The 22,973-nt window shown below is 43.8% G+C and overlaps 1 protein-coding gene across 2 annotated transcripts in view; it reads right to left on the reverse strand.

Moving 5' to 3' along the window:
- Positions 1-22,302, reverse strand: part of ACVR2B (activin A receptor type 2B) — a 384,657-nt gene extending 362,355 nt beyond the window's left edge. The window contains exon 1 of one of the 2 annotated variants that reach the window (XM_069211087.1): positions 21,664-22,302. In XM_069211087.1, coding sequence (XP_069067188.1) covers positions 21,664-21,712 — 49 coding nt within the window. In that variant the 5' untranslated portion in view covers positions 21,713-22,302. The remainder of the gene's footprint in view (positions 1-21,663) is intronic. The other variant, XM_069211088.1, reaches the window with a different exon arrangement.
- Between the last annotated feature and the right edge of the window lie 671 nt (positions 22,303-22,973).

The following is a 22,973-nucleotide window of genomic DNA, read 5'->3' on the forward strand; positions in this document are numbered from 1 at the left end:
TTTTAGTGAAATGTGTGATGCGGGCCAATTATTTAAAGGGCAAATAGACCATTTTAATCCATCAATGGGCAAATCTTCTGAAACAAGTGCATGGGGGTGGAGCAGCGTACAGTCCTGATATAAAAACAGCTGATTTAAAATGCTGAAGATTGGGTAAGACAAAGAAGGCTCTTCTTCCCTACAAGGGTCTTTGATCGTGTGATCTATGTGGGTGGGGTAGGTGGATCTATGGAGTGGTGTATTTATAGATCAGGCAGGACAGGGGAGGTTCCATTTCGTTTAAGCAGGTAGTGCTGTAGATTGGAGCAGGGCAGGTAAAAAAAAAAAAAAAAAAAAAAAAAAAAATATATAAAAATGTAACAAATTAGCCCCACTACCCGTGTGTGTGTGTGTGTGTGTGTGTATATATATATATATATATATATATATATATATATATATATATATGTTAACCTGTGCATGATCTTTATGTTCTGGCAAAAGGAACGCGTTATACAGTTAGGGAAGGACTGTATAGGATATTTGAATCATAGCATTGTACGGTTGGCTGGAACAACAGGTGTGTAATGAGAACCAATGGATGCTGCTGGTAAGCAGGCGCTGCCACGTTGCATTTTAGACTGCAAGCTGGTTTCACTACTCGGGCAGACCATCTCAGTGGTGTGAGGTTGTTAAGGTACAGTCAACAATTTGCCCAAGAACTGTTGATCAGAGGCACGAGAGCTATTACACAGTGCTGTGCTTATGAAGTGGGATTGGGGGATGAAGGGTGTGTGGGAGGAGGGTAGAAGTATAACAGAGTTAAAATTTCGTTTATGTGGGAGAGGGGTTGGTGTTTTTTGGTTTTCTTATCAATGTATAGTCAGGCGTGTAAAATAACCTGTAAAGTTAGTTGCTTGGTTAGTTTTCTGTTCACCACAAGTGACTCATCCTGAGAAAACACCGATACCACAAGATGTGAACCAAGAAGAGACCGGGCAGGTCATAGAAGTAACGTTCCTGGTGTCTCCTCCCTATTCTACTTTTGAAAGAGCTCATTCCGCCTCACTAGTCAGAGCTCGGATGGAATTTCTTAGTGGGAGGCCACGGTCCCATTTATTTGCTATTTTCATCTCCTGTCCTGCCTCATGGAAAGGCAAGACACACACATTACACTTTCTTAGAGGGAAGCAGCAAGTAAAGTTATTGTCCCACTCAGTTTCAGGGAATTCTAGATTTAAGGATGCAGGAAGCTAATGATTGCTACCCCAAGCCATTGCTATTTCATGCAATAGAGCGAGGGGATTTATATATTGTATGAACTATTAGCCGCTTGTGGCTCTCCTGACTTTTAAATTCACTCCCCTCGAGGTTGCTCTTTAGTGGAGTGAGCACTAACATTCAGAAAGTTGTTAAAACAAGCAAGCATTCATTCATTTACACATCAGCTGAAGAAAAGGAGCCCACAAGGTGCTCTGCACCACTCATATAGGAACAGATTCATGTTTAAAGACATCCTGCAACTAACACGTAAAAATATGATAGAGACTCTTCAAAATTAAAAAAAAGTGTATTTCTTGAGCAAGCAAAAGAGTTTCACCTTAGTACACCATATTGCATTACCGCACTGAGAGGCCCGTATTAAAATGTATTGTTTTCAAATATGAATTTAGAAACATGCATACCTCCCCTCGCCCTCATGAGAAGCCACTCATAAACTAAACACAGGTCACTTGTCATGTGCGCCCTCTGTGAGGTCTAGATTAATATACATGGGACAGCACTAATGTTAATTAAATCAAAAAGTTTTGTACAGCACACATTCTGAACTCGAATTTTAAGGTGTTCTTTTGTCTGATAATGAAGAAATAAAAGGCATGATGAAATAAAACAATTGCCCAGGGTCACTCAATTTGGTCAAGCAAGAAGGCCAGGACTTATCCCAGGTTCTCTGGATTCACCTGGAGCAATTCAGCTAATAGATGGGTATCTTCCCCCCCCCCTCTCATTTTACAACAAAATGTAATGCTTTGCCTTTAATTTGTTTTGCATGAAGTTAGGGTGTAGGTGGCAGACAGATGCTTAAGACTTGGGTTGTTTTGAGCTCGAGGATCCAAGAGAACCTTTCTTCAGTGGTGCGCTTACCTCTGTCATATAATAGCAATTAAGGGGGGAAAGGCAAAGGGAGGACACAATTAGACCATCTAACAATTTGGTGAAGTGATAGCACCAACATCACAGGGCAGGATCCTTGTTTCTAGGCCTGTAACTTTCTCACTGTACCATGCAAGTGAGTGGACTATGAATCTGGGTGTACACTCCCACACTGATAAAATTGTTGGGCTACAGTCCTGTTCAGTTATCATACACTTACTACCAGTGTTGGGTTTGAATTAAATTAGCCCCATCGCTGCTTGTCCAAGAGCACAGCTTATCACAAGGGGAGGACTGGATTAAACGTCAAGTCTCCAAGTGCCATGACGAAACCTTTCCTAATGTACCATGCAGAAAAGCAGAAAGCAGATATTTAATTCTGCCACTTTGGTGAATTGCTAACCTGGCCTTGTGAAGGATTTTTACAGCACTAGCTACCGTAACTGAATCTATATAAAGACTCCTAATATTTGAAGATAAGACACTTAGGGGGTCATTAAGAGTTTGGCGGACTGTTTTTTACCATCCTCCAAACGTCCGACAGAGAGGTTGCCGCCACACAGGCTACCTCCCTGCCCAGGCCCATTAGGAGTTTCCCAATAGGCTGGCAGGCGGAGCCTTGGTTTCTGTCCGCCAGCACAGAGGGAAACAGGCTTTGTCACTGGCTCGTAATCGATCTGGAGTCGATTCTGTAGCCCGCAGGGTGCACTACAAAGCAGACAGAAAACATTGCAATGGTCCTGGGCAAGAGGGCCCCTGCACTGCCCATGCCATGTGCATGGGCCTGCCAGTGGTCTCCTGCACCTGTTCTCCGCCAGCCTTTTAATGGCGTGTTACCGCCGTGAAAAGGCTGGGGGAGAACAAGGTTGTAATCCCCAGGGCAGCGCTGCCCTTGCGGATTAGGCTCTTCGCCACCGCCGGGATCCAAGATCCTGGCAGAGCTGGCAGTTTCCTGGCCGTCCGACTGCCAGGGTTTTTATGTGGCGGTTGGTCCAGACCGCCACACCCGTAATGAGGACCTTAATATAGAAAGACTGTGAGGAGTGACATTTAATTTCATTCCAATTCAATAATCAAGTTACTTCCTTGGTACAGTGGACTCACCAAATGGAGTGACTGCAAGCAGAGCAGACTTACACCAGGGTACGGTAAAGGGGTAATAACTCAGATACATAATAACACAGTATTGTCAAAGTTGTGTCTCTTCTACACACCAGGGGCTTAATGTAAAGTCCAGTATGTAGTAAAACCCTCCAAACGACTCCCAAGAGGCATAGTCCACATCAGGTATATGCTTCATTCCCCCTACATACCCAAACGCCACTCTGCTGGCATGAATATGGCCTTGGGTCAGACCACAGACCATACCTTTTGGTCCAAGGGATAACGTTTGTGACTACCCATGAGAGTGAAGTCCAAGCTCTGCTCAGAATGCCAATACAAGTTTCAGTTCTATACCAATTTTGATCTGAAGGCAGATACCTGGATGGGGGGGGAGAGAAGTGCATGAGAGTCTGGCCCAGTGGACTGACTGACAGGTGAAACATGGCACATTAGAGGTCTGAAAACCACAGCGTGCCAGCAGCTTTAAAAAAGCAATTTAAGGATTCTCTTCCTCACAGGAAGTCATTTTGGACTGCATCCTAAAGGTACAAAACATAGGTTAGAAGGGTGCAATTATAACATTTTCCACAAGAGATAGGTGCTGTCTGTAGAATGTCAGAGCAAACGTGAAGGGGTTGGTGGTCAGTTAGAGAGAAAAAAAAAAATACCATGCAGCGCTTCATAGCAAATATACAAGGGTTGGGGCTAAAGTTGGAGGGGCACATAATTCTATATCATGACAAAAAGTAGTTTGAGATTAGCAAAAAAAAACATACATGCAAACAAAACACTGACGGTCCAACTACGGCACCCCAACTGATAAGGTGTAACTGGTTAATTATCCATAAAACATCCATAAATAGCTTTTGGTAACGTCATTTGTGTAGGAAGCCTGGAAACAAAAAAGTTCCAAAACGTTGTTGATAACAGTTTTCAGTAGGAGAGTTAATGTTCACGAGATGGTGCTGGTTGCACAAGAGAGTTATTTGCTCCTGGTGGGTTCTCTCAAGGTTCGACTTACTGAACAGCTGAAAGAAATGTGGCTAGTGTGGCGAGAGGCATGTGGTTTACCACAGTAGCTTGTTCTTAAACCGGCAATTTGTGGCGATTGTGAAACGTGCCAGTTGACAGAGTAACAGAGATGCTTTTGTACAAAAGTCACACTAGGTCACTGGCTGTCACATACTGTTTTTGAAATTTGCTCTGGAAGAAACCCTGGGTGCACAACTGCAGCTAATGCTGCTATCAAGATGCAGTCAAAGGATCCCTACGCATCGCAGGGAAAAGGCCAAAGGGGTTGCAATGTGTATCAATTGTGATGGTAGCTTGAGTGATGTGGACAGCTGCCCACTTTGAACTGGACCCGTTCAATCTATGCTCACATAGGGCAGCTGGTGTTTTTAATGCCTTTTTAGGTCTCTGCGGTCCGGGGACGGGTTTCACTGGGCCATATGGAGGTGAAAGATAAGCATCGATATAATTAGTGAATCCACCCACCCTTTTCATTCACCTGCAAAATCAAGAACAACGCTTTGTGTTCTCAACTCATTCATCTGCGAAAGGAAATTTCAACTGAAAGCTGATTTTGAAACGATTTTCTGCAGATGAATGTAAAATCAAAATATTACAAGAGACCGTGTTCCAATGGTAGAATTGGTAAACCCCGTCTCGGTCACTTCAGACCAGTGTAAAGGAGAAGGGCTGCTGCGCAAACCCACACAACTCCTCCCCCCTCAAAAATGTTTTGCTTTTTGTTTTTTTAATATTTTTTGCCTGTTCACCAGAATAGAGGACTTCATGAAAAACACACAATATTTCATTCTGCTGAAGACACGAGTACATGACCACATTCCTTGTATTGATATATCTATAATCACTAAAAACCAAAGGTTAGATGGACGTTATAGTTCGGTCCAGATTTTATAAGCACAAAACCATAGAAATTCAATTCAACAGTTATAGTTTCTAGATGGAGAGAACTATAACTGATGAATTTCTATGGTTTTGTGTGTGTAAAATCTGAATCTAAAACTGAACCCATTACATTTCTGTAACCTTTGCCATGTGTGGCGTGGGTTGGCCACAGAGCCTTACCTACGTCCAACCCCCCGCCCACCACCACCACTGGGCCATGCACGGCCTTTAGTAGTGCGCAGCGGGGGGGGGTTCACCAAAGGGCCTGGCCTGCTGCCAGCCCCCTATAGGCATCCAAACCCGGCTACGTGCACAGACTTCGGCCAAGGCGGCAACTTCACAAAAAAGTTGCAGCTGCCGTTTAGTTTCATGCATTAATTGGAGGGGGGGGGGGGGGGCAGTATAAAAACATAGGGCAGTATAAAAACATAGGGCAGTCAGGTTACAGGTATCCTGATCCTATGGTACACAGAGGGGTCCATTAGGGACCCCTCAAGGTTAAAAAATGTACCCATTTTTAGGTCAAGCGTAAGCGTTTGACCTCTGACTTTTAAGTATACTTCTTCTGTGGGCTTCCAGCTATTTCATTTGTTAGTTTCAGTGTCATTTAAAAATCCTTGCTTGCTAGTGGTCAGTCATTTTTAGGGTCGAGCCTGCGTTGCATGCACTCACGCATGCGTATAGCAGCGAGCCGCTTTAGGGTTTAGAAAAGGGCTCGGAGCCCTGTCGATGTCACGTCAGGGTTTTTTATTGGTTAGTGGGCTTGCCTATTAACATCTGATTGCTTTCATTAGTCGAAGGCATGCATACATCATGCCTTTTCCGGTGGCTAGCCCTCCTCAAGCGCATCGACCAAGTACAGAAAACATGCAAGGCTCGCTGTTTTCTGTCTGGCTCGTGGACTACTTTTTCTCTAATTTACTAGCGCGATTTCACTTGGCAGAAGTCGAACGCTTTACAAAGTTAAATGCGCTTTTGCCGATAGGTGAAAAGTCGTTTAGGAGTTTACAACGCTATCAGCTCGAACATGAGCAAACGCGAGACCCGTTGCATTGCAAACGCTTGTTCTTTGTGTTGCCTACTTCTCTGTGGGAGTGACCAACTACTGTATAATTACGCTTTGTCCTGTTTCTCTGGTCTGTAGGGGACTTATTACTTTGTTTCCTGCTCCAGTCCAGTGAAGCTTCCCTCTTCATTTGCAGAGCATTCTTCCTCTGAGCTTATCTGTAAACAAGGCTATAAATCAGGCTGTTATCTTGGTCATATTTGTTCTTTGTGGGCTCTCAGAAACCTCTCTCAGCTGCATGGTTTCTGCCCTTCTTTGGCTTGAATTTTCTTTACCAAGTGTGCCTGCCTGTGTAGCTGAGAGTAAAGGCTGAGGTTCGCTTGTCATTGTTAATAGCCTAGACAACCAACTCTACCAGGACTCTGCAATTCCTAGAGAAAGTGCCCACTTCTGCTCCATACTGGGATCCCACTTGCAGCTCCTTCAGTTCACACACCTCAAGCCCTCAGCCATGCCAGTACAAGGTACCTCACACATGCGGTCTGCCAGAGCACCTCAGTTCTTGAAGTCAGTACACTCTGCTGCTCCAGTACCGGGACCTCGGGGCAGCTTCATCAGTGCTCCTCAGTTCACACTCCAAGCTCTCAGCCGTACCAGAGGCAGGAACTCTACACATGCGGTCTGCCACAGCACTTCCGTTCCTGCATTCAGGGCACTCTGCTGCTCCAGTACTGGGACCTCGGGTGCAGCTCAATCAGTGAACTGCAGTTCACATTCCAAGCCCTCAGCCGTGCCAGTTCCAGGAACCCCAAACACACTATCTGCCAGAGCACCTCAGTTCTTGAAGTCAGTACACTCTGCTGCTCCAGTACTGGGACCTCGGGCACAGCTCCATCAGTGCACCTCAGTTCTACCCCTGCAAAGTCACTTCCTTTCCTATACTGGGACCCCCCCTCACATACAGTTCCAATACAGCAGCTAAATTCTATTATTCATTCCCACGGCCAAGCCAATATTGGACCCAAAATAACAAAACACAGATCTGCCAGTGCACCTCAAATCTAACATCCAACGGCACTGTTGATGGGAACCACCACAGCTCTGCCAGAATCCATCAATTCTAACATTCGTTGCACATTTCTTCTCAGTACTAAAGCTCACACACGTCCTTCAGGACTCCTCACTTCTGTGGTTCAAAGGCAATGCCACTCCCATACTGGGCCCTATTTGCGGCTTCACATGGGCACCTCCAGGCTAACACTCAGCAAAACTGGCATGTGCCATCTTTATTTGGAACGGTCTGTTTCACCTATCTCACTCCATTCTTTCCTTTACTCTGTTTATTCTCAATATTTTCTTTCTCTCCCACTCTTCTCTTCCTAACTTTCAAAATTCACATATTAACAGTTTTGAACTTTCATTCAACTCTTTATTTCTACTCCTGTTTAAAATAAAAATAAAAAAAATCCCTCTTCCTCTTGCTGCCAAACTCACAAAAACTTAGTTATTTGTTTCCTTGTTTTGTTCCTCTCTTTTTTCTTCATCAGGCATTTATTCTTTCACTATTTTTTCTCACTCCTCCATTCTTTTTTTTTTTATTTGCTGTTTTCTTTGACTCGGTATGCATCCTTTCATTTTATTTTTTATTAGATCTTTCTTCCTTCGCTTCTCTGGTGGTTTTTCTCATCTTTATCTGTCAATTCATGTTTTACTATAAAACCCCTTTTTCCCCCCATCTGTATGTGGAAACCAAAAGTTACTTGTCGGGACCCGAAGTGTCAAAGTGGTCTATGGGAACTGTGTCAGTACATCCTTGCCCTAGTTCTTTCTCCTTTTGCTGCTTGTTTCTCTCACCATCTATTTTTTTCCTCAGATGGTCATTTTTCACTTTCTTTTCACACTTTTCATTATTTTTTCCTCTTTATCTTTTCATCTGCTACCCTTTTTCCTTTTGTCTCATACGTTTGCTCTATTTCTTCTCTGAGTTGTGTTTTCATTTTCTCATTCTTGCTTTCCCTTCTTTTGTTTCTTTGCGACCCCTTCCCTTTCTTCCTTTTGTCTGTTGAATTCCTTTTGCTTCTCTTTTTCTGCCCCACCCGCTTTCTCCCTTGAGGCCTAGTTATCAATGGAGCAACAGATGCAGTGGCGCGGGGCCCAGAGACCTATGGACCTCAGTCAACTCAAATTACTGCTGTATTTTCCAACCGAAATTACAACCATTTTCCTTTCTTACTCAAGGGCCCATGACACCGTTACGCCACTTGTCCTCTCTATCTTTACTTCCAACTCCCTCTTTTCTTTTACTCTCTAATCCGTCTCAAATTATATTTTTGTTATAGTTTTTTGACATCACCATCTAATGTCAAAAGTTTATTTCCGATAAAGGTGTATATGATAATTGTATCTGTTTTAATACAGGGGAAGAAGGTAAATGGAAGTGCTTTGCTTAAATGCTGGGACACTGGAATTATATGGCAAAAATTATGAGGCAGGGTTGACCAGTTTATGTGGCACGAAAAGTCCAGTTATTAATTTACAATGCCAGTAGCTCTAACCCAAGAAAATGCAAGACCTACTGCATTGCAACTGCTTGTTTTTTTCCAGCTGATCCGCAGAATTGAGGATCCGCCTCAGATCCTGGGGAACAGCAATGCCCTGATTGGCTTCCCGCACCTGAAAGTTATACTTATCTGAAGATACTAGAACCTTTGCCAGAAAGTAACTTTAGGCAATGAGTTATAGTGTCTCAACATAAGCATAACTGTATATGCTGAATTTCTATGGTTTTGTATGTGTAAAATGTCAACTTACCTATAACCTTCATTTTTTCTCAGTGTATATATATCAATCGATCTCACCTACTGGTGGTCGCCAGTAGGTAGTTATAGTTAGGAACTAGTTTTCACAGAAAGGGTATTTTTCATTTTGCCAGTAACTTTGGCACTGCTTGACGAATCTTCATGAAATTTACAAAATGTACACTTTGCTCAGTTCAGCTGCTATCTTAAACGTTTCGGGTGATCCGTCAAGCGGGCTGAGAAAAAGGGGAGGGGGATCCCAAAACAGATTTTTCCCCCATTCATTTTCCCATAGGATTTTTAGGCGCATGTACAGCTCAAATTGTTGAACAGAATTACACCAAATTTGGCAGAAAGCTAGATCTAGGTACGCAGATTACTCTTTTTGGGAGTTGGTGTAAATCTGATCAGTAGTTTCTGAGATATAAGAGTTTAAATAAAATACATATGTAGGGATGCAGATCCCGACCCGGGGCTGGATGTGTGGATCTGGGGAAAAACAAGGTCCTGATTGGCTGGTCGCAACAGGGCAGAAAAATTGAGGCTGCCATTTCATTTGTCGCATCGGTTATGGGTGGTGGGAAAGTAAGAGTGCAAGAACATAAAAGGGGTAAGGATAGAGGTATCCTGACCTCGTAGGACACAGAGGGGTTCCGGGACTCCTCGTGGGCAAAAAAACCTGCCCAAATATTTTTTGGCCAATGAGCGGATTCACAGATCCAAAGAAACATTGGAAGAAAAGAAAAGAAAAAAACATCCAAATTCATGCTGCGCATGGTTGAAGGCGCAGCTGGAGTTTGGGTGCATGCAGGAGAACTGGCTGCCGGGCCTGGGCACTGGCTAGGCCCTTCGGCTCATACAGCCTGTGTATTATTTAAAAAATACAAAAAATAAATAAATAAAATGACATGGTTAGGATCTGAATTTACTCGCACAAAACTACTGGTTAACTCATGCCCTAAGGTAACTAACTTGCGCATTCGCCATGCACATCTAATTACTCCACATATTACATCAGTGATGACACCTTCTGTGACTTCTTGATATCACTGCAACATGAAGCTAGATTCTGTTCCTCAGATGACGCTTTTAGTGATTTGGTGTGAATACGTTCAGTATTTCTGGAGAAATTTAAGGCCAAAAATATAAGTATATAGGGGCGAGGATCCTCCACAGATCCAACTGCTCCCATGCTGATATCTGATTGGCTGGCAACACTTCAGCAAGGAAGTGTTGGCAGTCCTCTTGGGACTCGGCTTCAGCTGAGTCTCACAAAAAAAAAAAAAAAAAGAAGAAAGACAAAAAAGGGAGACAGAGTAGAGTCACCCTGACCCTTTCCTTAGCCCTGGTCCTGGGGTCCCCGAGGCTAAAAAGTATTTTTTTTTTTTAAACATTGGAAAAATCTGCAGATGGATCTGCTGATTTTTCTGCAAATTTTTTCCTCCTTGGGCTTTAATATGCCCCGAGGATGACCACCTCTCCTGGGCTATCCATTTAATTAATGGGGGAGGGGGGCCTGAGGCCCCCCCACGTCCCAGAGACCACCACCCCCCCAGGGCTACACATTATTTGGAGCAAGGGGCCGGACCCCATCTCCCCCCACTGCCCCAGGGACCACCACCACCTGGGGCAAAATGCTATTTATTTGCAGGGGCCCACCTCCACAGGGCTATCTATTTTTTTAATACAGGTGGCTTTTTAATTAATGCGGGGGCCCGTGACACCCTGCTGCCCCGAGGACCACCCCCAGGGCAACACTGTATTTGGAGTGGGGGGCCATGCGGCCCCTCGCTGCCATGGGGACCACCACCTCCCAAGACAAATCTTTTAAAAAAAATAAAGGGGGTCCCTATGGGACCACCCCCCCAGGGCCAGCTCCTGCTATGTCCCTGGGTGCCCACCCAAGCCACAGCATACACTTTGGGTTTGGCAGCATCAAAATCCGAAGTTTCATTTCTGTCCTCTGCATGCGTGCAAGGGACAGAGATGAAAAGCTTCAGCCGGCAGGGATCGGCTGTTCACATTTAAAATGTGAACCTAACTATATATATATATATATATATATATATATATATATATATATTCCGTACAAACTCTCAGCACATTGGGAAAAACTTGAAGAACACTTCTACCACTATCTAAAGTATTTGTGATAGCTAATGTAGAGTCTAGACTTTAAGAATCTAATATTCCTAGTATGCTAGAGTCACAACAAAAAGCACTTTAAGATTCGACAAATCTAAGAAAATGAACACCAAGTTACTGTCTGTGAGGTGTGTGTGTGTGGGGGGGGGGGCTGTTTTCTTCCCTCTTGAATATGGTATCTTTACCCCAATTTTGCCACACGCAGTTAGGGATTTTGAGAAATCCAGTTAATGTTAGCTTCTAGACATTACATCTTAAAAAGAGAAACATGTTTGTTACGCTTCTGAGTGCAGAGTGCTCGCTTGAAATAACGAGCTCTGAACAATTAAACACGAACCACCATCTAGTTTACCGTAATGAAGCAAAGATTCTGGAGAAAGAGGACCCAGCACAACCCGAGATGTCCACATGTTGTAACAAGATATTCTTTAATAAGGTTCAGCACAAGAACACTTCACGAAATGTGTTGTTTTTGAAGCCTACATTTTATAATCATTCATACTAGTATAACATGTAACCAGTTACTAAATATCTGGTTTCTTTCTAAGATCTTTGAATTCATCCTTCAAAAAACGGTAATACTTCATACGAGAAATGAGACCGGTTCTGAAAAGAAGGATTATTGTTTTTGAAGAAAGAAGTCAAGTAATGATACGTAAACGAGATTTAGTTTAGAGATAAAAGAAAATACGAGTAGTGAGCCTAATTTGGAGGTCTCAAAATCAACAGAATGTTCTTTCATAAATAAACATTACCATGAAACTAAACATTTTATGCCAAAGAATAGATAAATATTTTCACCCAGGGTAGAGAAGGTTTGGGCACGTTTTTCTGTTTCCTGCGGATATCAAAACCACCAGGGTGAAATGGACACTATTCCTTGAACACAGAAAACAGAATGTGAAAAACTGAATTTGCTAACTATTGCAGATTGATCAAGAGTTGCACCACACCCCCATACAGCAAATTGAACTACAACCCTTGATTACAATACGCCTTCCAGTAAGTCTGCATTTTCACACCTTTTGCAGAGAGAACTCTGAACCGAGCCGTCAACACTTGTTGGCAGGATACCAAGTATTTTTCAGTGCAAAGTGATGAGGGATGAAAGCAACTGAAGTCTTGCCATAGGTTTATTATGGCGACGGACAACGTGAAGCAATACAACAAAAGAACTGTACCATCGAACACCATTTTTTTATGGACTAGTGACACGGATTACCAAGATTTCAAAGCAGTTTGATTCAGGCATTTATGCAGAAGAACTGACAGCTAAGCACGAGACTAGATAAGGAAAATACACACTCGCAATCATTTAAGAGCTGCAACAGACCTTGTCGTGCTTGCTTTAGAAACGTCTGGAGGAACAGAACGAAGCAGCATTTGTAGCAGAATACGTATTTCAAATAGGAAGCCAAGATCCCCTTTCTTTGCTCCACACACTTAAATAAAGGTTACGATTTTAAGCCATTCTTCAATCATCGGAGCGCGGTAACATTACACCGGCCACGTGAATTAACCGAGCATACAACCCGCATTAACCAGTCACACAAAAGAACCCTGGTGTAAAGAATTCCCAAATGGTACTACCCGATGGCCTTTTTTTTAATGCTATGCATATTTTATGTTCAAAAGAGCATCGCTATCGGTCAACTTGATTACCTGCCTTAATCAGACGCGAGAATCAATATTTGTTTCTTCCTTCAGCATCGGGAAAACAGAGGGTCAGATTTTTTTCCACGTCTTTGGCGAATTAAATTTTCTGGTGGGTAATCGATAAGCAGCGGTTTTAACTCTACCCCCGCCCCACCCCTTCAAATTGTAATTTCCATAGCGATGGTCCACCACTGCTTACTAAGTAATGAGAAGGCCATCATAGGTAGCAAATGACGTATTATTAGCCATACACAAGACCCTAGGCCATAAATTCCCTGCCGTGGCTTCCAGAACGTACCCTTGATTAAGAACTGTGTCTGGCTATTAATAGCAAACAATTTTGTAAGCCAGTGAAACGGTGTGGTGTGGACGAGGTGAATTACTACATGCAACCTAGGCACTTTAGGACTGAATAAACCCGGATCACACCATCAAGCCATGCCTACTCAATAAAAAAAAAAAAATATATATATATATATATATATATATTTATTTTTTTATTTGTGTCCAATGGCGAATTTTCAAATTCCACGAATGGTCCAACTCAAAGGCACTTAGAAATGATTCAGGGAACATAGCATGAGCTGCAGAGCAGTGTCATGCTGCCTCAAAATCTGAGAGCGGCAGAGACAAGGACCTAGCCATCATTGTAGGAGCTGCAGTGGCTCTGGAGCCCAGGTGTCTGAGGGGGCCACTATACTCCAAACAGGGATGCCTTCTTCTAACCTAATGGGCGCTATGGGAACCCATGGCCTTACCTGCATTACAGCACATGGCACCCTTGCCTTGCCAGGGGGTAAAGGTGTATGGCCAGGATCCAGGACAGTATTGTAGGCATCAGCATTTGCTTGTAAATAAATTCTTACCGCGTTGCGCCAACTGTGCCATAGTACGCATTAAATTACCTAAAAATATTTTTCAAAAGTGATGATTTTCTATTTCTGGAACGAGAGTACACACTGGTTGTTATGGTAACGGAAATTATTGATTTTTTTTATCCTCTCCGCTCGTTATGTTGCTATGCTGTTCTAATTCTCTCATTCCACACTAGACTAACTGCAGCCTCTTGTTCAGTAGCCTCTCATGACAGATAAAAGGCAGTCTACTTTTTAAAACTACATTCCAGTGCAGTACTGCACCAGCATGCCCTTCTTTTGGGTCTACCACACCACTGCAAATGAGACTCTCCAGTGAACCCGGATAGAAAGGGGAGGAAAAAAAAAAAAAATAATAATAATAATCACCGAGCAGGATGCAATTTTCGATTTCTAACAAATCTGAACGAGTTCCTTAAACGTACATCCTTTTATTACGAATACAAACCACACACCTCTTATTCTGTACAACTTTCCGGTATTGCAAGGTTTTCTCCTCAGAAATTGATCTGACGTCTATTTAAGTAATGGATCATGTCAGCTGGTACAAAGACAATTTTCAAACGAGAGCACCCTCGTACTCAGATCTATGCAAGCTGAAGAAGATGAATGAAAGGAAAGGTTTGTTCACTATCCACGAGAACTGATAACAGGTTTAGGATTACGTATTCTTCAAACTCAATACATACTCCAACAATACCAACTCAGTGGAGAGCAAAGTCACCCTCAAATTATTCTTGTTATCTTCTTGGTTTTGTATCAATTCGTCATCAGATCAGTTCAGTACATCTGAGCTTTTTGCCCGAGGGAAACGATGTTAGCTGTGATCCTTATCAAGGGACCTCCTTTCCAGTTTCCTAGTAAAGGGAGGGGGCAGGAGGGTCACCACCCACTTTCTAGATAACATTGGTTGCTCCAGCCATACCACTCTAACCCTCCCCCAGAAGTGAAGCACAGAGGGACCCCATCTCTCCCAAGGAAGGTCAAATCAAAGAAGGCTCAGTCTTGATGGTGATTATTAGAGAGAAATGGAAGGTTTGGAACAATAGCAGCGACTAAGGAGGTCCATAATAAGCAAACCAGAGTGTCATTCTCAAAAGAATTGACCATAGAAAAGCTGCTGATGCCAGTGCCTCCATGATGACCCTGATCACAGAAGCAAGTAAGCACAGCCCTTCTTTTGCATTTCAAGAGAGCAGTCAGGTTAGGAGCCAAAGTGTCAGCCTCACCTGAGCTCCCCGTTAAAGCTATCAACACAAATGAAAATTTGAAAACAAGCCTGACTAACACAATGGCACTCACATGCCTCAAAGGCAATTCTTACTTAAATTGTTGTCTAGGATATAACCCCATTGTAACTCGACTGAGCCTTCCCAATCACCTCAGCCCTTAAAGCCAAGGCAGCCGACGTAATGCTGTAATAAATCCCGCGGAAGAACTGTACACAAACATCTTCAGCATAATAATACCCAAGTCATCCAAACTTTTCAAAGCTTGAAAAGGATGCCTCCTTGTTGTAGATGCCTAACTGAGGACCTCTTTAGGTAAAGCCCTGACAGACAACAAGTTAAAGGGGGTGGGGCGATGGAAGAACTATTAATGGGGTACACTCCTGAATATATCTAAATTAGAACTATAAATGAATTTTCACTAAGTAATTTTATTTTCTTCAAGAAGCATTGAAAAGAACATGTAGGTGCTCCAGGTGACCTCACAGCGCTAGCGAATATTGACATAACTTTAAAAGGTGCAGGGCAGAACAGTGAGAAACAAAAAGAATATTGGCTGTTTGGACAGTTGTTTGATGCATCAATTACAGCTTTTAGTTAGAGTTTGTATATTGTACGTTGAACATCCAGCCAACAAGTTATGATGTCAAAGTTTCGACCCCAATTGTTATTTACAAACAGCATGTTCATCAGTACAGTAGGATGTTAGTATCCTCCTGGCACATAGTTACTGTAGTCAGAAAATGACAGAGAAAATCCATAGGCATCCATTGGTGGTGCAATTAAATTCTACCAATATTTGCATCAGCACCATCGCATTAGCACAAGTGGTAGATTTGAATTTGAAGCACTCACAGAAATAATTTTAAGATGCAATATAGCATCCTCTTAAGTGCACAAATCACAATTCAAAGTTACAGAAATTACATCACATTTAATGAGTGCACTTACTTAAGGGGCACATCCAACTCATTCAGTGTGACTGAAGAACTTTGTAACTGCCGATTGTGCACCTGTAAAACGTAACATCCCATGATGTTTTCAAAACAAATAAAACGAAAGTAATCTAAACTATCCTTGTGGCACCTGTTTCAGGCATGGCTTCAGCCAATCGTAGTGCAATGCAATGTCACTGGAAGTACTCTATTCCCACTGGCCGAAAGGAAGGCTCACAGCAGGCTGTGATGTTAAAAAAAAAAAAGAATAGGAAATGGGCCCATCCACACTGGCAAGCATGGGTGAGAGTGGGTAGGGAAGCTGGACAGAGCCACGTTGAAGAGAGTATGTTAAAGTTGGCAGGGGGGGGAAGTGGAAAGACCCGAGAGGAGATTTGGATGTGTAAGTGGGAAAAATTACACATTCACAGTGGGTTGCAGTAAGTTCAAACTGTAGGAGGTGGTAGTGCTAAATCTTCATCGAAATTCTGAGAACGGGTGAGTAGCGAGCAGGGCAGAAGCGCTGAGTAAAATGGGTGTTGCGGAGCAAGGTGTCTGAACTTGACCCCGGCCTTACTGGCCACTGGTGTGTTCCTGACCCTAGCTGATGAAAGAAAAAATATATATTTTTGCACCTGGATAGAATATGCTACCCCTCTAACAAAAAGCAACTCAACCGCGTATCTATTACGTTAGTACTTTGTAAGGCATGAAATACATGTTTGTGGTTCTGAAAAGTTCTTCTGTTTTATATAAACACCAAGTAATGTAGGGCACTTTAAATATGTAAAATAAACACGACAGTCATCTATTCTGCAAAGTCCAACAATGTATGTATGAAAATCGTGCATCCGGACGTTTGTGCATACATGTTTTAAATGCACTTGTCAATTTGGAAGAAACTGCTGTCTGATATTTGTACAAGTTAAACTTTTTTTCCTATAAAAACAGCCTTCGGAATGTTTTAAAAACATGCACATGCATAATGTGGCATCGTATTGTACTCAGTGAAACAAAAGCACGGAAAAGATGCGTAATGCTACCGCTCCTGCAAAAAAAAAAAAAAAAATCCTTCAGAATTGTCAATCCTGTTTGCCTTGGCTACAGATGCATTTTATCAAGGTTTATTCATTCTGCCAGCCTAGGATGTTAGGCATACGCATACAGTCGGGCACACTTTTTTCCCCAGCAAAATTAGCGCGGACTTCTTTATAAAAACATTTCGGTCCATTCACGTTTTGCTTATGAAACAACTAAGGGCCACCACCTATTACTAAAATACAGAAAAGAAAATATCACAACGTCGCTTTCATTGGCAATAACCACTAATGCTACTGTAAAGGTCGACTAGATTTTCGGTGCCCTGAAAGAACACGAAACAGCATTGTTTATAGTACAAAACCCCGCCGATGTCACTGCATGTCTAATGAGGTCTGCGAACAAAGAACAGCAGAGCAGCGCACCCGGCAGATTTGAGCATTGCCTTTCACAAGCAGCACATTCCACACAAAAAAGGGGGAAAAACAGCTCTGCACTCACTGCCCTGCTGGTTTGGGCGGAGGACCGTCGACAAACAGGCAGCCACACCCTCCAGCCAAACCTATTGCAGACGCCAAAAGCATGCATCCAACAGTACTTGGGGTTATTAAAACGGAACACTTAGATATTTGCTTTAAATTATGTATAAACGCACAGGAGCACCGTGTGCTGCTGCACTGCTAGATAGATTGAAGAACACATTACTAATAATACCGGAGATGCAAACAGACACGACCAGCATCTAGCATACTCGACGTCCAAGTGTGTACAACTAAGCGCCTCTCCGAAAAATAGAGCAGCTCGGAGCATTTGCAAGCTAGACGCATTGCTCTCTCGTCTGTTTGACCTCAGAATACCGAGCATGAGGGAACTACACACATCATTTATATGCAATTCATAAAAAACACAAGGGCACAGCCAATAGGGAGGCTGCTCTTCCCCCGTTACAGAGTAAAGCACGCACAGACAATGTGCACTACAAGAATTACGGTAATGGGTGCATCCCTATTTCTGGCGCTACTGTAAGAAGTTGCGTCAGGGATGTAAATGAGCACGAGATTTTGTTATTGTTTCCTATTGCGTGAGATGAAAAAGAATTACTGTTTGCCAATCCCGTGCACGGGCTCGACCACTCCGCCCCTCCCATGCAAAAGGCGACCATGGGCAGCCAGAGTAGGTGACTGCTGGTGGCTGCACAACAAAGCTATGGAGCTTTGAGATCCAATGCTGTGAAAAGCATTTCCAAGGCCCCGCCATGAAATGACAACACCTGCCCGACTCTCAGCTAAATTCTTCCACACGGATGACACTGGGTGGAAACCCGCTTTGTTTTTACAATACACTACAAAAGCCACCCTTGATGTCTGTACCACTACTCAATGTACACACATGCGCCCCAACGCCCATGTTTTCTTACAACCAATATCAGGCAGAACTGGCAGCCGGTGCATTCAAGGCGTAGGGGTTATTTCAGTTATTCCCAGCACAATCCCACTGGGTGGAGACAATGCACGCTTCCTCCGACAGGGATAAATGTGATTTGTAGCAAGAAACGTAATTTTTACGAGCTCTTTTTTTAGTTGTCTGGCTCTGTTCTAAATCGAGTAAAATGACTCATCTCGTAAAAATAGACGAGCCCACGGGAGCACGACAGTCAAAGCACACATGGGAGCGCACTTCTCCGCCATCAATGAGAGCACTACTTACAAAGCTGTAGTGAGTTCAGCACAGTCTGCGGGTCTTATTTGCCAAGCCTAAAGGAGAAAGACAGGCGCCCACATGAATAAAGCTAACCGAATAAACAGCTTTGGGAATTAAAACAAAAACACACCTGGCCAACACCTTTCACTGTGGGTTGGCGTATAAAGTCGTATGCCCAAACATGTTGTAACATCACCTCGGTTTTACTGCTGGGAAGTGGGCTGTGTGGTTTACCAGTGGCAAAAGAGTAGGTCTAACCCCGATGAGGGGTGAAACCCTGAAACCGGTCCCAGGATGCTTGTTTCCAGTCCAGGGAGGACCTGGCTTGCCTGTTCGGGCTGGACTGTTCCCACGAGGAACAAGGTCAAGACTGATTTGCATATGGCTGGGTCCAAACTGGGGTGGCATGGTGAGCAAAAGAAGGATGGATTAAATCCAGATCTGTGACTGGGGGGGGGGGGGGGTGAGTGTTTGCATTGTTCAGCACTCCGTCCATCATTCTTTTGTGTTGCTAACCCCCACTAACCTGCATGCGAACTAGGTTATCTTCCTTGAAATACTTCTTTTTGGGGAGGGCTGCCTGTTGTTTACTGCTTTGTGAATGTCTCCTGGAATCTGATGAGGTATTATGGTCTATAATACACAGTCTGAGTTGCGTGTCTCTCCTATACAGTAGGGCAACCCAGGTCCTTATAACTCAACCATTTTTTCTGCTTACAATTTCCCACAAAGTTTTATTGCGATATAAAACTACTACCCCTCACTGCATTCCGTGGTCTGTGTGGGAAGCCGCTAACGATATCCACCTCACAAGAAAGATAAGATTTGGCAGGAAATCCAGCTATTCGCTGTTAAAACATAATGCACGCCAGTCATGTTTATGGTACCCGTTTAGTGGTAGTCAGCAAGACCTCAGGGCAGAGGAATGCAGCCTGGTAAACACCAAAGGCATCCCAGTTAGGAGGATTTTGTTGAAAGGGTGCAAGATTATGATCTTGATAGTCTGACCGGTCTTGGAGAGCTCACCATAGGAGTAAATGCGCAGAAGAATTCCAACATAGGCAATGGGAGATGGACGAGGCACCTACGTCATCGACGAGCTAAACCACATGCAGCCCCCCATCACCCCTTTTATCACTGACCAGATTTGTGGACTGGAGTATACAGTCATTGTCTAACAGCGGCATGTAAACCTCTGAACATATGCTCAGCTGTCATCTATAGACAGGGCCTCAAATGACCACTAAGAACGCAGGCTGCAATTTTTTTTTCCTCTTAAGAAGATCATAGCTTCACAAACGCCCCCCCCCCCCCCCTCCACTGCCAGAGTACCACAGGTCTTGACTAAAATCCACAGTGCTCCAAGTTTTGAAGTTTCACAACACATTAGAACTAGTTCAAGGTAAAAGAAACACCATCTAAAGAACTTCTGTGACCACGGATCACTTTCCGGTCACCCCGACACCAACAAAAGTCCTGCACCTTACCTAACGGAGCAAATGAAACACAGCCCTCCTTCAAGGATTACACTTCTTTGGGCCTTTGTACCATAATTTTGTTGTAAAGAACCCTACTTTCCAGTTGAAAATCAATAGTCTTTCCCTCGTGATCAATCATTCTCCCTATAATACTCCCTTAGCCACCCGCCTGCAATTTCTCCAAAGAGCTACATGTTACACCATTTCACTGGCTATATTTTCTGACAAGGAAGGAGTCCTCCTCGTGCTGAAGTGCCACCTGAACAGAGATGGTTAGGTGGGAAACAGTGCTTTCGTACACATATTGAGAACCAGGGGGTGAGGGAGGGGCAGTTTTCCGTGCTTGAAGCACACTGTGCCTTGAGACACCACAAACACCTCCAGAAAACTGCTTTGTGGGGGTGGGGGGGAGGGGGGGGGGGTGATGTTTCTATGATCTGCACGGGACGTTGGGAAAGCAAACGCCAAATTTCCCATCATTACATGCCAACAAAGCTGCACAACAATGACTTTAAAAAGAGAGGATAAGGTAGTAGTTGGACGGTAAATAGTTAGCTAGTAGTTACCTAAATTGCACTCGGGAAGATAGTTATGCAGTGGACCATGTCCTTCGAGGAGTGTTATAAAGGGAGGGGTGCGGAAGGAGTTAGGAGTTAACAACAGTTTCGTGCGTTCTGTCCTGAGAAAGCGCTTCCTTTTCATGGACAATTTCGGTTGAGTGGTCTCTAAAGCTACAACCCTGTACTTGTCGCCTTGGTACACACTGCGATAGAACCTACCTGCATTTTATTATTATATATTTTTTTGCTCCACACCAGAGTAGTCGCACAGACAATGTGTGTCTACTCAGGCGGGGTTCTTCCAAAACGTACACGTGTTTACCACGTTTCAGACCTGCCACCTCCACCCTCTCACGACCCCCAAGATAACACCAGACACTCTGCGTGGTGTTCCATGTGGCGACAGCTGTTAAGAGACCCCCTCCCCATCTTTCTCTCACTGAGAGAGGTTTTCTACTTCTGGCTGCCACAGCCGGGACTACATGCGGGGGGGGGGGGGGTCCCCTCAGAAGAGCTGCTCCAAATTGCTTCCACGCATCATTTACCACCACTTCCTTGGCTGCTTGTTGATTAACAGAGGGAGCCTCTCCCCGGCCATTCGACGGCATGGTTGTATCCACCAAAATAGTATTTACAAGCAAGGCCAGCGAAAATTCAATGTAAAACTATAAATAAACAAGGCACGCAGGCTTTCAGTGGGGGTGGAAAAATGCAATAACAAGAAGCCAAATATTACACCGCTTTGGAAAGGCAGCGCAGGAACACATAGCGTGGAACAAATCAAACAACCAACCATTGGCGCAATTCTTCTTAAGGGAAGGTCAGCTAAGGCAGCCCATATATTAAACTTTAGTTGGGATCACATGAGAACGCTATAATTAGACAATGCGACATTTAAATGATAAAGTAATAAAAACAGCACTTACAAGTTCGTAAACTAACAGCCTAATTTCAAAGTTCATGGGGAGAAGCCACACACCAATCACAACAATATCATTTGTAGAATGGCCTGAAATGCAACTAATAAAGATAAAAATAAGAAAAAAAATCGGGGAATAATATTTATAAAGGTCTAGATAGAGACTCCTTACCTGCACCAATCGTGCCAATCAGAAGTGCAAAAGTCAGCCAACGAGCCATTATATTCCTGTTTTATAACTGGTCAACCATAAAAAAATAAAGCAGATTCGCAAACAATCTGCTTTGGATAGCAATTCCTTCACAGAAAGGCGACAGCGTATCCTGGAGAGCAGAGCAGACGGTGGATCCAAACAAGGTCCCGGCGCTGGCAGCACGGTGGTCAGCCTCGCCGGGGGGTGGAGAGGGGACATGCGGGAACGAGTCCGGCTGTGTGTGAATCACTGCGCCGCAGCAGGGCCCCGTATCCACGCTGTAGCCTCTAGAGCCACCCTGGGACCCGACTCATGGCTACAACAACAGCGGAGCAAACTTTCCCAACCGCTGCCAGCCCTGGAGAAGAGGAACCGGCAGTCGCGGAGGAACAAACGCGTTGCTGCGAATACTAGACAAAAAAAGAGTTCCAGCGCCGCGTCTGGGATCCCGGATAAGAGTGGCAGGGATCAACCGATGGGGTGTCCGTGAGTCTCCCCTCCGTACTAGCCGTGTACCCCAAAAAAAAAAAAAAAGAAAACTGAACCGAGTCCAAAATGGCTTCCAAGGGGAGAGTCGTCGAGCGCAGCCAGCCAGGAAACCCGGATGTTGGATACAAAGAGAGGAGGCCTGAAGGGGGGCGTGCGAGGGTTGTGTGGGTGGGAGTGAAGGGGAAGCCTGAGCGGGGATTGGTGGAAGGGATTGTTAGTCAGCGCTCCTGGACGGGCTGGTTACCAGGGGCTGGGCTTTTAGGAGGGAGCGAAAAATGAAAAGTGGGGACGGATGGTTTCGGCCCAGAGTGAGAAATATTGTAGCCCTTCGTCTTGCTCGAAGTTCTCACAAGAGCAGGACACACCTCGTAGGGGCTTTGAAAACGTGAATCAATTAAGTAATGCATATAGGTAGCACTCGTGTTGGTCCAATCTTTACTTGTGTGATAAGTTCCTTTTACTTTCAGTACCTTAAATGGTCCGCTTCAGAATATTTTTCCACGAAACCTAACATGGATGTTAGCTTTTACTTATTTGTTATTATTTTTTCTTACCATGGAATGTTCTCAATTTCAGTATCTGCATCTATTATAGATACTGCCGGTTGGTTTTATGTTTCTCAAGTTACTTTTATAAAGTACCCCTAGTTCAAGAGTTTTTTTATACCTGTCTTAGTCTGTGATTTTCTTTCTATAGGTAACATTATGTGGGAATCAGGGCACATTCGGGGTGGATTTCCCCCTCTATTATATATGCAGGGTCACTAGAACTACGCAGAAATGGGCGAACAAATTATGTGT

Source organism: Pleurodeles waltl, chromosome 10 (assembly GCF_031143425.1).
Source record: "Pleurodeles waltl isolate 20211129_DDA chromosome 10, aPleWal1.hap1.20221129, whole genome shotgun sequence".
Classification (NCBI taxonomy): domain Eukaryota; kingdom Metazoa; phylum Chordata; class Amphibia; order Caudata; family Salamandridae; genus Pleurodeles; species Pleurodeles waltl.